Below are 17,735 nucleotides of genomic sequence, written 5' to 3'. Positions count from 1 at the left end.
ACAACCGACTGAATAAGCCCCCAAAAATGTTAATATTATGCGACAAAAAATATTAGGAAATAAAAAGAAATGGACATCTTGTGAAAGAATTGTAAGAACAAACGACGTTTGTAGGCCGTACAACCTTTGCAATAGTACATGAGTCAATTCATTCAAAAGAGAAAAATTATTTAATTAAAACTCAGCAAAATGTAACTTGATGTCAAGTTTTGGACATGTTTGATAATTAATTATCTTGCCACACTTGGGATTATGGTGGCTCACTGTTGTTTCAAGCGTTGCTCACCGACTTTGTATGAACGCTCAGACCCGTGGAAAATTAAAGGGAACATTGCTTGTGACCAACGAACATCGGATGGTGGAAGCAAGCACAGCTCTCTTTCTCAATAAAAACTGAGTAAAACGAACGCTATCGGGTCCTGTCTCCGTTCCTGGCTTGTGACACAGGTGCGCTTTTATGTTTTTTTTTTTTTTTTTTACAAATGTACTGGGTGTGTCTTATTATCATATGTGCTCTATGGTTTTCTAAATTATCGTTGTAAGATAATTGGAAAATAACAATAATGCTTAAAATGAGGGGAATGGGTTGGCACGGCGGCTGAGGGGTTAGCACGACCGCGGCACAGTTCTGAGGTCATGGGAAACAACCTTCCTGTGTGGAGTTCGTATGTTCTTCCCGTGCCTGCGTGTGTTTCCTCTGGGCACTCCGGTTTCCTCCCACATTCCCAAAACATGCATGTCAGTTTTATTTTCTTCCTGGCCCGGACCCTCTGCAAAATAATAGAACCACAAAAGTTTGCCCTCCTCTGCCCTAAACTCTTTGCTTATTAACCACAGGCAAACATTTAAAGCACATAAACAGATTTTGTTTTAGTTTGTTGGTTGCGTGAAATGTTTGGTTGGTTGCTTTATCTGTAATATTTTGTGTTAACCATTTCAATTTTGAATCACACCAAAACTGGTAGCCAACAACCGTCAAGTCGTTTAATCTACTGGGTGATCCTCACGCACAAAACATTTTTTTTTTGTATTTTGAGCTGCCTATGTGACTTATTCACCCCTAGAAAAATCAAAATGGTATCGGAAAAACATTAATACTTGTCACTGTTTCTTGAAGATGTGTGAGGACATCGATGAATGCCTGAACCCACCTGACTACGGAGGCTGCACTGCCAACTCCCACTGCCACAACACCATAGTAAGCTCCTCAAAGATTATATGGCTAGAACTGCTGCTATCCACAAAAAAATCAGAAGCACTTATCTGTTTTTCTCTGCAGGGCTCTTTCCGCTGTGGGGACTGTAAAAATGGCTTCACGGGTGACCAGGCTAGCGGCTGCCAGGGCACCAGACTCTGTCCCAACGGGCAGCCCAACCCATGTGACGCCAACGCTGAGTGTCTTGTGCAGAGAGACGGCAGTATTACTTGTGTGGTGAGAGCAACAAGACGTTGTGGTTGTGAAATTAGATTGTATCGAGGTGGGCTACAGGGTCTTTGCAGGCAGGTCTTTACATTGTGTCCCGGGGCTCCATGGGATTTGTGGACTGAACAGGCAAAGAGCCATCAATAACATCCTGGGAACAGCTGAAGAGGCTTCACGGTGGCTCTCGTTAAGAAGGTTGGAGGGTCGGTGTGGTGTGCAACCTGGACACAAGTTGGGGAATTTGATCACCTTCGGCTGGGGCGCCTTGGTAAGGGTGTCTGACTAGGATTCAAAACACCCGAAGACCTTAGGAGAGTCACTAATGATGTGTCCAGGTTGCCCCATAAGGTTTATTGTGTAGCAACAATTGTACTCTACCGTTCAAATGTTTGGAGTCACTTAGAAATGTCCTTGCTTTTTCCAATGATGATGACATTAAACTATTAGAAATACACCACATACATTGTTAATGCGGCACAAGACTATTTCAGCTCTTTTTAATGTAGTCTCTACACACTGTAGGTGTATAGTGGCCTATTTCCAGCAACCACCACTTCAGTATTTTAATAGTACATTGTGTTTGCTAATAGCGTTAGAGGGCTAAATGATAATTAGAATACCCTTTTGCAATTATGTAAGGACAGCTGAAAACTGCCAAGCTGGTTAGAGAAGCTATAAATCTTGCCTTCCATTGAGGAAGTGGTGCATCTAGAGCATCCCATTTGTGGGTGTGATTCAACGTTCAGAGTGGCCAGAAATAGAGAATGTGATGTGAAATTCTACAGTGTATTCTTGTTCTATGAAATGAAGGCTTTTCCATGTGAGGAATTGACAAAAAAATGAAGATCTCCTACAATGATAGGAAGTACTCCCTTCAGAAAATAGCACAAACAGGCTCTAATCAGAAAGAGTAGTGGGAGGCACAACCAAACATAGAAATAGAGGCCTTACAGGTCCTCAACTAGCAGCTTGGTTAAATGGTAACTACAAAATACCAGTGTTATCATCTACAGTGTAAAGGAGTCTCCAAGATGCCGGCCTTTAAGGCAGAGTGGCCAAGAAAATGCAATATCTAGAACAGGCTAACGAAATGAAGAGATTACATCAGCAAAAGAACAGACGTTGGAAAACTTATTTGATTATTAAAGGTGTGACTTTTTCATGGAAAACGCAAAATTGTCAATCTTTAGAATGGTAGTCTACAGTGTGTAAAAGAAAGAATGGAGGGAAAAAGAACAAGCCAAGATTCTTCTTTGTGTTTGTTAGTGCGGCGTTGGTTGGGCAGGCGACGGCTACAAATGTGGAAAGGACACGGATATTGATGCATACCCAGACGAAAATCTGGACTGCCCAGGAAACAATTGTAAAAAGGTTGGCTAACTTCACCTCAACGACTTATGCATAAAAAGTTGAAAAGATGACAGCAGTTGTGTGTTTCCAGGACAACTGTGTGTTCGTTCCAAACTCTGGCCAGGAAGATGCCGACGGAGACGGCACTGGTAACGCCTGCGATGAGGACGCAGACAGCGATGGCATCGGAAACTTAGAGGTAATTCAAATACAAGCAAGGGTTTCTATTTATAGTGTACCTCGGTTATTTTGGTGACAGGAAGGAAATATGTTTGAATATTCTAGGACAATTGCTGGCTGGTTCCTAACGTGAACCAGAAGAACAGCGATAAGGATCTCCATGGCGATGCCTGTGATAACTGCAAAACAGTTGAAAATCCATCCCAGAAAGATACAGACAAGGACGGGCTGGGAGATGAGTGTGACAACGACATGGATGGGGATAGTAAGTCTGAATTTGTACACCAATATTCTAAATCATTCATAATGTACTATATAACCTCAAACTTGCTGGGTTTAGGGGTGGACAATACTGGGGATTTTGGTCTTGATTGGATCCAAGAAAATACAGGGCTGTGTTTTTATTTTAGATTAAGGAGCCAGTGTGTATTATTTGACCAATAGATGTTGCAGTACGGTGTAGTGCAACTCAAAGCGACTGCTAAAAAAAAAAGCACAAGATTACAAACTACGGAGACTCAAAGGGACCGGAACATACAATTTTTTATGTCTTTTTTTTTGCCTACCCTTTGGAGGTTTTTGGGTACCCATAACAGCAAGTTCAATATCCTAATATGGAAAATGGCAGTTAATGATTCTCATCTATCTATCTATCTATCTATCTATCTATCTATCTATCTATCTATCTATCTATCTATATAAGTACATAAATAAAGATAATGATATTTTTAAAGGGACACTGTGTAATATTTGACTAGTCGTCGCCCCATGTGTCGTCAGAGCAACCAGAAACAAGTGCTAAAGGAAGAATACAAACCACAGGGACTCAAAATGACCAAAACACACCATTCTACTTTCTTTTTAAACAGACCCATTTTGTAGTTTTTGAGCTCCCATAGCAGCAAGATGTCAGACAGATACGTCAGCTCCATTAAGGTGAGGCTAATGTTATGTAAAATAAATGCGAATTTTTTGGGCTATGAGTATTTTAAAAATAAATGATTAAATGATAGTTCATGTATTTTTGCTTATTATGATTGTTTAATTTTAATTAATACACATAAATGAATGAATGTTTTTTACAATTGAGAGGTGCTAAAAAATACTCCCAGTCCCTTTAACTTGATTACTTTACCAAATGAATGAATTTATCCTGGGCATAATCATCTGCCCATCGGGCAAGATTTAGTTTTGGGGGTTTGTGTCTGTGTGTTTTACTTTTAACGTTTAATTTCACATTTAATGGGAGTGTCTTGTCACCTTAGAAACCCAACACAATATTTACAAGCACTAAAAAGTCAAATTTCCGCAGTAGTGGCTGTAATTACATTTTCAACGTCATAGAGCGGCTAAATTCAAGGTTTAGATGTTTGAGTAATTGGATCATTACTTTCATGACTTTTACAAGGTCCACTTGATGTATCAAAAGACACGTTGTGTTAGCTTAACCGCCACCATCTGTTTTTGTTATGTGGAAAGGGGATTACCTCATGTGCAGTCCCTTCTCAAGGTTTCTTCATTTGCCTCATGTTGAGGTTTTTGAGTTTTCCCTTGCCCTCATGTTGGTTTTAGATCAGGGGATGGTGTCATAATAGTCTGTAGTCTGTGCAGCCCTTTAAGACTCCTTGTGATAAAGGCATATACAAATAAACATGACTTGACTTGAAAATCAACTAGCATACATAGCACATGTTAAGCAGTGGTCTGCAACTACTGTGCTACGGACTGGTTCCGGGCCGTGGGTCGTTTAATACCGGGCCGTACAGAAACAAACAGAAGTTGCCATATTTATACTCAAAGCTATTCCACGTGTCATGCACAAGGCTATTTGGTAGTAGCATATTACCGGATTTGACCAATATTTGATCGGTCAACAAATATTGCTGATCAATTTTGCCTGTATTGGATGCGACGTGAATCGAATTTTGACGGCAGTAAGAACACCAAATACCAATCCAACCACCAGGCCACAAGAACAGTAGATGGCATGAGAAAAGGCATTTGATTCAATCTCGTCATTACACTATTTTCACTCACGGTGCAACTTTGTACAACGTTGCAATGGAACATTATGGGAAGGAGTTCAGCCAAAACAACGTTATGCAATGTGGTACGGGGAGTAAAAATAGTGCAATGATGAGAACAAAATCCAATGTTTATTCCTATGTCTTCTAGATCTATAGTGATCTAGTAAACACAGAGAGGATCTAGGTCAGGACCAGTGTTCCCTCTAAGCTGCGCGCGTGCCGCACTGCTCGCACATTCTCAGTGCACAAGAAAATCTAGCCAGCGCACAAAAATGAGGGCTCAAAATTACTAATTAAGAAGCGACTCAAGTCAAAGTTACAGTGCATGAAGGTAAAAATTCACCGGTTTCCCTGACGTTGTGTCCTAAATGCGGTATTTTGAAGTCGAGTCGAAGGAGAACAAAGTTAAGTAAAGTTAGTAAAGTTTGTCAGGGAACCGGCTTCTTCGGCTCACTAAAAGGAACCGGCTCTTTCGGGTCCTAAACGGCTCTTCAGGTTATTTTTACTTCTTTAATCACAACATGACCAAATATTATGTAAAATTATGCACAAAATGACTTAAAGGAAGGGGGGAACAGAACAAAAAAGAAAATAACACCAAAATGAAACATTACTGAAAAGCTGAGAAAAAAAGAAACAAAAGGAAAAGAAAAAAGAAGGAAATACTTAGAAAAAAAAAACAGAAAAAAAGAAAAGAGAGAAATGTAGGAAAAAAGTAAATAGAGAACAAAAAGAAAAAAGTAACAGCTCGGAAAAAATAAACACAATGAGATTTTTTTTTAAAGGAATTAAAAAAAAACTAGAAAAAAAAAACAAGGAAAAAAGAAGAAAAGGTTTGTGTTGCATTCAAATAATTTCCAATTATATCAAGTGAATCTTGTTGCCAACATTGTACCTCCACTAAAAAATGTGATTAAGTACAGTTCTGTATCTTACAACCGACTAAATAAGCCCCCAAAAATGTTAATATTATGCGACAAAATATATCAGGAAATAAAAAGAAATGGATATCTTGTGAAATAATTGTAAGAACAAACGACGTATTTTAGGCCATACAACCTTTGCAACAATACATGAGTCAATTTATTCCAAAGAGAAAAATAATTTGGCATTGCTGTAAACTCAGCAAAATGTAACTTGATGTCAAGTTTTGGACGAGTTTGATAATTAATTATCTTGCCACATTTGGGATTATGGTTGCTCATTGTTGTTTCAAGCATTGCTCACCGACTTTGTATGAATGCTCAGGCCCGTGGAAAATTAGAGGGAACATTGGTCAGGACAGTAGAGATGCCTTGTGAACCTATCCTGAAAATAGCTCACCAGTGCCGGGTCATTGTGGTTTTCTATTTTTAGTGTTTGAATCTAGATAACCCTACTTTCAATAATAAATCTGGTAATAACTGGTAACAACATAATAATATAAAGATAAGTAGTTAGTTTAAAAATGCATATCAAACTGGGTGCCCTTTTCGCTAATTAGTAACAAAAAGCCCTCAGCCTGAAAAATGTTGGAGACTTCTGATCTCGGCGTGTTATTAATAATATTATTATCACATCTCATTGAGGATTGGCATTTAACTTTAAAGTCCTCATCCATTTCTGGTCATTTTGCAGCAATGCGTCACCTTGTTCAAGTAAATAGCTAAGGCGTCACTAAGAGTGTGAAATGTTCTTAGTTTAATTGCCAAGGTTTTTACAGGTTCCCTCCCCGTTTTCCACATTTTCAACTTTGGGTTTTATGTACCTGCATGTACTGTTGTTTACCGCAAGGGCGTAGGTTCGGTCTTGGCCTTTGTGGTGACATAACACATTTTTTGGTGGGGACAATTCAATTGTTGGTTGATATTGCTGAGGATACGTCATCTCTGTCCTTGCCAAAATGACGTCCTTGGTTTGGCGGACATATTGTGTTCAGCTCCAATACAACCATCTCAGCTTGTAATAATGCTTAGTCACGTCTGTCTCGGCCTTCAAAATATTTTCCGTGCAAGGATCTGCCAAACGTTGAAGGGATTTGGAAACTGTTCGACCTTTTTCCCAACTGCTTGTCTGTATAGTTTAAGACAGTGTTTTTCAGCAAGTGTTCCGGGCACACTAATTTGTCAAGCGTGACTTACAATATTGCCCGATTAGATCTTTGCAAAAAAACATACAATTTTTTGCTTTTATACAATGATCAGACAAGTAACTGTAACATTATTGTACATTAGTAAGTGGCAACAGATGACTATGTTTTTTTTTTAATAGAATAGAATTAGGCCTGCATCAACGACTCGATAAAATCGATGATTAAAAGCGTAGGAAACAAATTTCGATGTTTTTTTTTTTGTGTCGCGCAATTTATGCGTCACTAAACACGTTAATTCAATGCATCTAAGAGTGCAATGAATTTTGTTGTGACGTTGACGGAACACGCTTGTAGTAGCACTTTGGTCCGTCAGAGGGCGTCTCGAGACCAGTTTTATGAAAAAAGTCTGATCTCTCTCTCATCTCATATTTGCAGGGGTATCGCATATATTTGTATGTATTTTATTGTTAACGTATTTGATAAACATTTATATTTTTATAGTTTTATATGAGTTCATATTCTGTTGTTTTGTGCAAGACTTTTTCTATCTTATCAAAAATTCAATGTTTGAATAGTTGTTGTTTTTTTGACGATTGATCGAAAAATAAATAAAAGATCCATCGATTATTGAAATAGCGGTTAATTGCAGCCCTGGATAGAATTAAATTGAATAGAATCGAATAGAATTGAATCGAATTGAATTATTGGATGGAATAGTGTATATTGTAATTGATAGTGCTTGGAGATGTAAGTTTGATTTTCTTTCATAATAATAGTGCAATGAAAAACAATGATTATCTGGTCATGGGTACATGGTACGGGGAAATTGATTTAACATTTTGTCTCAAGAAGCTGTTTATGATTGCACTACAAAGGGGTTAAAATAGTGAAATATATCAAAGAAAGAGGGTGACATGATGGATGGTTGGTTAGCGCATAGCCTCAGGGTGTGGAGGTCATGGGTTGAAGTACAGCTACCGCAGCCTCCTAGTTTTCATATTCTCCCTGTGCTTGCATGGGTTTCCTTCGGGCACTCTAGATTTCTCCCGCTTTCCAAAAGCATGCATAATTGTGCCTAGGTGTGAATGAGCGAGTGAGTTGTTGAGTGAGTCTGTCTCTGTGTGCCCTGCAACCAGTTCAGGGTGTCCCCTGCCCACTGCCCGAAGATAGCAGGGATGGGCTTTAGCACCCTCGCAACCCTACTGAGGATAAGCGGCGCAAAAATCCGAAGGATGGAAGGAAAGCCCTTGAACAGATTTATATTTTTAGTTTACAAAAAAGGTTAAATCAGATATTTTTTTTTTCATTCTAGGTATTATTTTTGTTTTCTAGAAAAATAATTTTAACTGGATAAAACAGTTAAAAAATATATTGATATCCTAAGTTCCTGCAAAAACAATCATCTGTATTTCGTGTGGCCGCAAATGATGAGAAAAACGTGACTATGTTAATTACGGCAACATGATAAATTAAAGCCCCAGTGTTTAATATTTGACCACTAGAGGGCACTCTAGTCCATCCATTATCTGCACCGCTTATCCTCAGTAGGGTCGCGGGGGTGCTGGAGCTCATCCCATACACACTGTCTCTTTAAGTTTAGGGGGGGGAAACCCATCGAGAATTAATTTTGAAACAATTTCGATATACGGTGTCCATCAAGGTTTTTTTTGATTAAAAAAAAAGTGTGCTTCATATCAAAAAATGGTTGCTGCTACAGATAACCAAAAACCTCAACAAGGTCACTTTGAGTCTCCATAGTTTGTATTTTCAAATGTGATTCTTAGCACTCGCTTTCTGTTGCCCTTCACAATACAGTGACATCTAGTGATCGCATAATACACTCTGTCCCTTTAGAATTCTGTTCATGATTCAGTCTACATGTTAGGGTAAATGAAAAAAGTAAAAGTGTTTGTTTTTTAGATTTGAAGAATAATGAAGATAACTGCCCTCGTGTGGCCAACCCGGACCAAAGTGACAAAGACAATGACGGCGTGGGCGATGCCTGTGATAGTTGTCCTGACATGGCTAACCCAAATCAGGTAATCGACAGTTGCACAAAGAAAATTACCTGAAGCGTTTAAAATTTTGTGTTTTCTGACCACAGTCGGATTCGGACGACGACCTTGTAGGAGATACCTGTGATGACAACATCGACACGTAGGCATTCATTTATCAGCAGTCCTCAAAAATAAAACCTATAGAGCTTGGAGTAATTTTGTCAGGGACCCATTCAGGGTTGTGTGGAAGGAAAGTGCAGAAACACTGATTAGTACAGTAAACAAGTCATCTATTTGGGCAGGTAAACAGGAAGTCATGTAGCGAGGCGATAATCGCGGTACAGGATGCAGGCGAGGGGTTGGTTGTCTAGTAAACTCAATCAGCGAAGGCGACAGTCCAAGTGTTCAAGATTCATGATCCAGAAGGGCAGTCGAGAATTTGGTAAACTGGAATAACAAACCGTTGTGTGTTTGGGATTTATTATAATGACAACAAAGTAGCACTCAGCCAAGATGACAGAGTGTGTTAAAAAATGAAGAGGGAGAGTTGTGATTAGAGGGTAATCAGGACATGAGACGATAGCTGTGAGGAGGGAATAAGCACCGGCAGGTGAGTGACCAAATAAGTTGAGGCCAAGCGAGAGACAGCAACAGGCTAAGATAATGGAGGAGAGAGAGAACATACAAATAAGCAGGACTCTTGAGTGCAGGATGGTGACAAATTGTGTTTGTTCTTCTGACATCGTTCACCACACAAAATTATTTTGAGTGTAAATAGTATGACAATGTAATTACGACATCAGTGAATATTATAAATGTTAATATTATAAATCAGTTTGAGTCTGATGAGGCACAGTCAGGTTTACAAATAAATGGACATATTATTTATTATTTGATTGGCAGAGCAAGAGAGCAATATATAAACTGTAGCATCTACGAAAAATATTTTATTGTCTTACCATATCATATAAATGAAGTATATCGGCTCAATCAATCGATCGATGAAATTATGAAATTTCCATTATTCAAAAAAAAAATCTTTGCAATGCGAAAAAAAATACTGCATAACTTGACTTGCTGTTATTGTGCTAATGCTATCACTTGTTCTATTGTTTGGGGCGGATGTGTCCTTTAAGTGGACACAGTGTAATATTTGACCACTAGATGTTGCATTAGTCTGTAGTGAAACAAAGCACAAGGAAAAATACAAACTACTGACCAAACTGCAACATTTTTCTCCTGATTCATGTCATCTCGTACAACTTAAAGTATTATTTCAAGTGATTTGTTATACATTCCGTGTTTATCTATCACATGAAAATCAGAGGTTGATCTGTAATTTTCTTCAACATTCAAACCACATTGAAACTTTCGTTAGTTTTTGGGTTTGGGTCCTCATCTCATCTCATCAGCCGTACCGCATATCCTCATTAGGGTCGCGGGGGGCTGGAGCCCATCCCAGCCATCTCCGGGCAGTGGGCAGGGGACACCCTGAACTGGTTGCCAGCCAATCGCAGGGCACACAGGGACAGACAACTCATACGCTCATTCACACCTATGGACAATTTGGACCGGCCAATTCACCTGAAATGCATGTTTTTGGAACGTGGGAGGAAACCGGAGTGCCCGGAGGAAACCCACGCAAGCACGGGGAGAACATACAAACTCCGCACAGTAAGTCTGGAGCTGGATTTGAACCCACGACAGGTTCCCATGACATGAACTGTGCCGCACAAGCGCTAACCACTGCGCCGCCGTGCTGCCGGTTTGGGTCCTGTAGTAGCGAAATGGCATTCAATCAAGTAAGGTCCCTTTTGGTGAGGCTCGTGTTATTCTTTACCACTAGGAGGCGCAAAATTAAACACAACAACCCTTTGAGTACCCCCTCAAAAATCAATAGAAATAATTGATGTATTTCTTCATTATAAGTGATATTACTCATACTCACACATGTGTCCAATATATTCTTGCTTGATTTTCTCTCCAAGTTTGCACATTTAGAAAGTTCCTTCATTTTCCCTTTGATATTCTCCTCTTTTGCAGAGATGGAGACGGCCATCAGAACAACAAAGACAACTGTCCAAATGTCATCAACTCTTCTCAGTTGGACACAGATAAGGACGGCATGGTGGCTAACTCGGCATTTGTCTTTATTTGAGGGAACTATCAAGGGATTTAAGTAGATCTCAAGTATTTTGAAAAAGACCCCTGAAAAGTCTCAATCTTGTTTTCTGTTGCCTCTGTTTGGCTGTATTGAAAGGTATTCCCAAATTCATAAACATGCAAAATGTGAGGAAATACTAGAATAGAATAGGATACATTAGAATAGAATTGTCTTACTACATGGTTTTCGCATCAAATCTGTATGCATTTCAGGAGTATATTCCAATTATTTTTCAAACATCCTGAGCTGTGACGTCATTGGAGGAACACAGGCACCCTAGCAAGCCAGTGGCCATTTTTTATTACATTTTAATTAGTCAAACAGGTCATGAGTGTTTTAAGCACAGTTTTTGTCGTTTTTGTGGAGGATGCCTAAGCGTTGTATCACAGATGAGTGCAGTAATGGTACAACAAAGGGCGAGCAGCCATAATGGGCTAACTGAAGAAAAAACAGAACCGACAGAGTGGGGCTAACCAGGACTGATCAACAAAGGCGGCCCACCAAGAAACTCGCAGTGAGCATTCAGACTAACCGGGAACAAAAAGCAGGAACTCTGATAAACATGAAGCTGGCCGGGAATAAACCAAGGGACACAACAAAACTGGCGCTAAAGCCAGGCTAGCTGTTAAAAAAAAACACTAACTGGGAACCAACAACAAATAGTGGCAAAAGCTACAACGACATATGCAAAACGTCCAGGAAAACAGGAAACAAACCAAGAGACCTGACGAAATCAGCGCTAATGCTTGGGTAGCTAATCCAAAAAAACATGTGACCATCCACGCTAACCGGGAACCAAAAACAATAGCCAAAAACACGGAAACCGGCAGAAATAAACCAAAGGAGATGGCAAAACCACCGCTAACACCAGGCTACTTGGCCAGACAGCACAAGGTGGGCAGTCAACAAGAGCTAACCAGGAGCAAACAAAACAGGAAAGCCCTCAGCACCCCCAACATGAACGAAGAGCAAGTCAGAAAAAAGTTATACCAACTTGACACACGCAGCGAAAAATGCAAATAAAAAATCCACAATCGCCTACCTCCAAGCTGAAATGGGTGGTATGCAATCACTGTTTACTACAGTCGTCATCAGTTTTTGAGATGGCCTAATAGGTTGTGTTAATGGGATTCACCATTTGTTCCTTTAATGACATCACATCTTAACAGCAAACAAGCAGGGTCAATTTTGAGACTTAATTTCTCGAGTCCTCCCCCGCCGTGTGAAACATTTTGAAATATTTGCATTATTATGGGGCAGAACGCAAAATTTTCTGTACCTAACTGAAAAAAATAATTATGTTTGGGAATACATTTTAACAGTCAAACTGTACTATATCTAGGGTGATGAATGTGATGATGACGACGACAATGATGGCGTCAAGGACGATGAGGACAACTGTCGATTGGTCCCCAATCCAGACCAAAAGGACACAGATAGTGAGTCTAGCGTCATTTTTGAGACCCTTATCGATGAGCGAGAAATAAAAATTAGGCACCAACGTGTATGTGTCTCAGACGACAATGTTGGCGAAGCGTGCCAAGGAGACTTCGACAAAGACAACGTCATCGACATTGTGGACCACTGTCCGGAGAACGCTGAAATCACCCTGACAGATTTCAGGGCCTATCAAACCGTAGTCTTGGATCCAGAAGGAGACTCGCAGATCGATCCCAATTGGGTGGTTCTTAACCAGGTGATTAATGGCATAGACATTAGGTAGTGGTAGACAGTGCTGGGCGCGAAGTTACCATAAATATCGGATTTCAGAGCACACCTTATTAAAAGCTGCATGCGCAAATTTAAGGAAGAAACTCAACTTTATTTTGGTACAAGCTGCACTGAATTTTAAGTCACAGGCTTAAACCCATTCACATCCATTTCTATAGATATTTCTGTAGTTACAGTAGTGTGGGAATCTAAGGCATCCATTCATGCGCATCACTGATCAGATGACAAAGCACTTTATTAAATTTCTTAACTCTGACATTCAGACCACTGGGCAAGAAGAAATCACTTTACTTCATCAGGCCCTTGTGATGCTTTATTTTAATAAAACAGTCAGGTTCCTTGGTCCGCACCAGTTCCTAGCCAGCTGCCCTAAGCCGGCCAGCCGAAGAGACACTGCACTGTGCTAAACTCAGCGAAAAGGGTCTGGCGCGTCTTAAGTAGCAGCCAACCCCATCCACTTCGCCGAGAAACACAAAAAAAATGGCATTGTGTTGGAACAGGCAGTGTTTAAAATGTAGAAAAACAGTAACGGAATTTTTGGTAATACAGTCTCTTGTTACCTTATTAAAAAAATAACTTCATTACCCCTAGATCACTGACACCAAAGATGAGCGCATTACTCTGGAAGTACCTATCCAGTTATAAATTACTATATATATACTCGCATAGAAGCTGACCCCTAAAACTGCTTTGAATTAGTCACATAATAAAATAAAAAGAAAAAAAAACATGTAAACTTACCTGTGGAAGCAATGAACCCATTTCAAATTTCTTGGCTTGTACAATCTTAAAAGCTTGGAAACGAACACTTAGCCAAGACACTCCATATCCATTTTGTCTCTGGTCTTAAAACCACTTGAAGATCTTTTTCTCCATTTCTGGGAACTGTTCAAAAGGTTTTCTTATTTTCTCCAGGAATAGTGCATTACACAAAAAAAAAAAACCTGAATTTTTTTACCGTAAATTCTATGCTCTCGTTTGCTCCATTGATTTTCTGTTGGTTTGTTGTTCCTGTATAAGACACGCCCTCATCCCCATGCGCTGCTTCTATTTGCTACTGGTGACACACAACCAAATATGTGCATATAAGCCGACCCCCAGATTTCAGTTCTTTATTTTATAGTTGTAAATTGGGTTTAGGTGCAAGTATATACGGTAGGGAGATTTTCTCCATGAGGAGAAATTTAATGTCCTCGTACTATGTGCTAGAGTCAGCGTCACTGCTACCTGTTTTTAGTTGTACTTTGCAGGTAAATATGAAAATGTCGACGCTAAACGAAAAGTTGGTGGGGAATCGAGGTCTGTATTATCTGCATTTGACGGGTCCCGGAATGACGCTGTAATACACCATGGAGTAAAAAAAGTTAGTTACAAAACTACAGTACTCGCTCCGAATAAAGTAATAGCATTCTTTTGTAATGCGTTAGCTCCAAGTTACCAACACTGGTACTAGAACTCTTGCCCCTTTGCCATCTCTAAACCGCCATTGCAGGTGACCGTGACAAATTGTCAAACATGAGTTAATCCTGTTTTATTTTACACAAGGGGATGGAAATAGTCCAGACCATGAACTCCGACCCCGGCCTCGCTGTAGGTGAGAAGTTCTCGTGAATTTCCGTTCTCCTTGAGTGATGTTCTACTAAAGAGTGCTTCCGTCCTGAACAGGCTACACAGCCTTCAGTGGTGTAGATTTTGAGGGAACGTTCCACGTCAACACGGTGACGGACGACGATTACGCCGGCTTCATCTTCGGTTACCAGGACTCGTCCTCCTTCTATGTGGTCATGTGGAAGCAGACGGAGCAGACGTACTGGCAGGCGGCGCCATTCCGAGCCGTGGCTGAGCCAGGAATTCAACTCAAGGTCCGTCTTTCGTCTCCGTCCTTTTGGCTGTTTCCTACCCAAACGGTGCTCTGTTCGTCTTTCGCCGTCAGGCAGTGAAATCCAAAACTGGTCCTGGCGAGTATCTGAGGAACTCCTTGTGGCACACGGGAGATACTCCAAAACAGGTTCGTCTCCTTTGGAAGGATCCCAGGAATGTGGGCTGGAAAGACAAAGTGTCCTACCGTTGGTTTCTCCAGCATAGACCTCAAGTTGGATACATCAGGTACGGGATCACACAAATTTGTAAAATTGCCCTGGCATCACAAGATAAATCGTCTCCATTTTGTTAACTAGGGCTCGCTTCTTCGAGGGCTCGGACCTGGTGGCGGATACGGGTGTGATCCTTGACACCAGCATGAGAGGAGGCAGGCTTGGTGTCTTCTGCTTCTCGCAGGAAAATATCATCTGGTCCAATCTGAAGTACAGATGCAACGGTGAGCATTTGATGAATCAAGGCCATCCTTCTGGATGTTTTTCCATGTTAACAACAATGCCCTTCTTTTCCTATAGATACCATCCCAGATGACTATGAGCAGTTTACTGCCCAAAACATCAGCTGAAAGCCCAGATGAGATTTTGTCAAACACTATATTCATTTTATACAATTTAATGGACGTGTTTATTGGCACTCAATGTTGACTTTTCCAGTTCAGTATTCCTCTTTACATTCCAAGATGAAAATGTAATAAAATTAAGCAGCAGAGACTTTGCACTTCATGCCGATAAAAACTTAAATGGTCAATTTACAAGTAAGCTTTTTTTGCAGTGTGCATTATTATGTGGTAAAAAAAACACAATTTGTTAAAAAAAAAAAAAAAACTAATATTGCAAAGAAAATATAAGCAACAATCCATAAACTGTCATATAAACGTGATTTTTTTTAATTAGGATTTATTTTACCTAACAGGACCCTCACCTAGAGGGAGTAGACGTGTCAGCCATATTGCAACTAAAGGGACCTGAAAACCTCAAAAAGGCTTGAAAAAAAAATTAAAATGGTGCACTTTCTAGCACTGGTTTTAGGTTGCACAATACAATACAGTGACATCTAGTGGTCAGATAATACAGGCTGGGCTTTCAACTACTCTAAGATGTCTTTCACACTGCAGAAAGTTCACTTACAAAATAAAGGAAATAATCGTTTTTCCACCTAAGGCTTTGCTTACATATATTTTCCAGATTTTTCAAGAATTATTTAGAATAGGTATACTTAAAAACGAGAGCGATTACTTTACATTTAAGAAAAATGTGCTTGTTTTAAGTAATTATTCTTATTTGAATACAGAAAAAGATGTGAGAAAATGTTCTGCTAATGGAAATTAGTATTTTGTGGGGCGCTGCCAGTGAAGTTGTACCACTGCATTTCCACTGCTAAACCCCCAAACTGTTGTTCGTTTTAAAAGGTTTAATCATTGTTAATTCCTCTATTTTACCACACTGATTTCATACTACTTATTTATGAAGGAAAATTCTGAAGAAATGAGCAAAGCGATCTGAAATAGAACCAACTTTGCTCATCATCAGTATATTTTTACGATTTACTAAATCTATGAAAGTAAGGTAGTATGTGTGAGAGTGCAGTAGTGTTTGAGAGTATTGTAGTATGAGAGTGTATAGTAGTATTTGTTTGTATGACTGTATGGTTGTGCATGTGTCAGAGTGAGATGATAGAACAATATGAAAAACAACATTACTTTACTATGTGATTATTTTATCATGCAATCTTTGTGGACCTTTAGTTATCTGTGCATATATTTTTTTTTCCAGAGAAAAAGAGGACTTCATTCAGATTAGGTCACAGATTCCATTATGTGTTGAAATTATCTTGTGGATACTTATTTTCTGTCAAGAACCGTAACAGGATAAGGACCCAAATGCGCGACGTTTCCTCAAACAAGCCTTTTATTTTACGGGAAACGGGGAGTCATGCACGTTAGGCAGCAGTCTGGCGTGGAATGATAAGAAGCCAGAGGCCGACGAGATCGATACCAATTGCCCGAGCAGATATCGGACAGATGGGGTCGATACCGGACAGGACGGGACGGACAAGATTGATATCAAAAAAGGATATCGAAATTAAACAGGAAAAACTAGACGGGAACGAAACTGGAAACCAATATTAAACAACGTAACGGACAGGATTGATATCAAAAAAGGATATAGAAATTAAACAGGAAAAACTACAGGAACAAAACTGGAAACCAATATCAAAACAAAGGGACAGACAGGATATACCAACAGGAAACAGGACAGAGTCAAAACCCACGTTTTGCGGGGCAGAGGTTCGTTGTCGGACTGACAAAGGAAGAGTGAGACCACTGAGCTTAAATAGACGGGAAGCCAATCTGTCAACGAGACGCAGCTGGCGCCGCACGGGCGGGGCCAATTGGGCGCCATGGCAACCATGACATTTTCATCAAAAACAATACAGCTTGTGGGTGGAAAAAAATGTCCACTTTAATATATTCACAATGTAAGCACCAATATACATAAGTTACCAAAAATGTTGTGTTAGAAAAACAATAAACTGTTCATGTACTTCATTGGTAGTGCGTGACGAACGATGGACTGTTATTACAATATATATATATATATATATATATATATATATATATATATATATATATATATATATATATATGAGTCACATAGTTGTAAATTCAACATCCAGTGTTGAGTAACTTGAGGCCTTTTTTGATTAAGCTGTTAAAGAAAAAATAGACAACCTGATTTAACGCTACAGATTCATACATTTTTCACGTTGAAATTTTGTTTTCCAGTTATCGAACTTTGGCAAACAGCTGCATGCTTTAATATAGCAACACCATCAACTTTTTATTGTTAAATAATATGAATTCATTTCTAGCTAAAACTATACAATAACAAATAAATCTTCAATCGATTGAATA

The 17,735-nt window shown here is 39.5% G+C and overlaps 1 protein-coding gene across 1 annotated transcript in view; it reads left to right on the top strand.

Moving 5' to 3' along the window:
• thbs4a (thrombospondin 4a) overlaps positions 1 to 15,529 on the top strand; it is a 28,374-nt gene extending 12,845 nt beyond the window's left edge. Inside the window, exons 9-23 of the mRNA XM_088335978.1 lie at positions 1,118 to 1,198; positions 1,280 to 1,432; positions 2,690 to 2,794; positions 2,865 to 2,972; positions 3,059 to 3,218; positions 8,972 to 9,090; positions 9,156 to 9,208; positions 11,092 to 11,176; positions 12,555 to 12,651; positions 12,730 to 12,908; positions 14,489 to 14,537; positions 14,609 to 14,805; positions 14,877 to 15,049; positions 15,121 to 15,260; positions 15,337 to 15,529. Coding sequence (XP_088192104.1) covers positions 1,118 to 1,198; positions 1,280 to 1,432; positions 2,690 to 2,794; positions 2,865 to 2,972; positions 3,059 to 3,218; positions 8,972 to 9,090; positions 9,156 to 9,208; positions 11,092 to 11,176; positions 12,555 to 12,651; positions 12,730 to 12,908; positions 14,489 to 14,537; positions 14,609 to 14,805; positions 14,877 to 15,049; positions 15,121 to 15,260; positions 15,337 to 15,386 — 1,749 coding nt within the window. The 3' untranslated portion in view covers positions 15,387 to 15,529. The remainder of the gene's footprint in view (positions 1 to 1,117; positions 1,199 to 1,279; positions 1,433 to 2,689; positions 2,795 to 2,864; positions 2,973 to 3,058; positions 3,219 to 8,971; positions 9,091 to 9,155; positions 9,209 to 11,091; positions 11,177 to 12,554; positions 12,652 to 12,729; positions 12,909 to 14,488; positions 14,538 to 14,608; positions 14,806 to 14,876; positions 15,050 to 15,120; positions 15,261 to 15,336) is intronic.
• Positions 15,530 to 17,735: the final 2,206 nt, after the last annotated feature.

This window comes from Urocampus carinirostris, chromosome 5, assembly GCF_059441175.1.
Source record: "Urocampus carinirostris isolate Australia breed hairy pipefish chromosome 5, RoL_Ucar_1.0, whole genome shotgun sequence".
Lineage (NCBI taxonomy): Eukaryota > Metazoa > Chordata > Actinopteri > Syngnathiformes > Syngnathidae > Urocampus > Urocampus carinirostris.
This window is presented reverse-complemented; position numbering and strand designations above follow the sequence as displayed.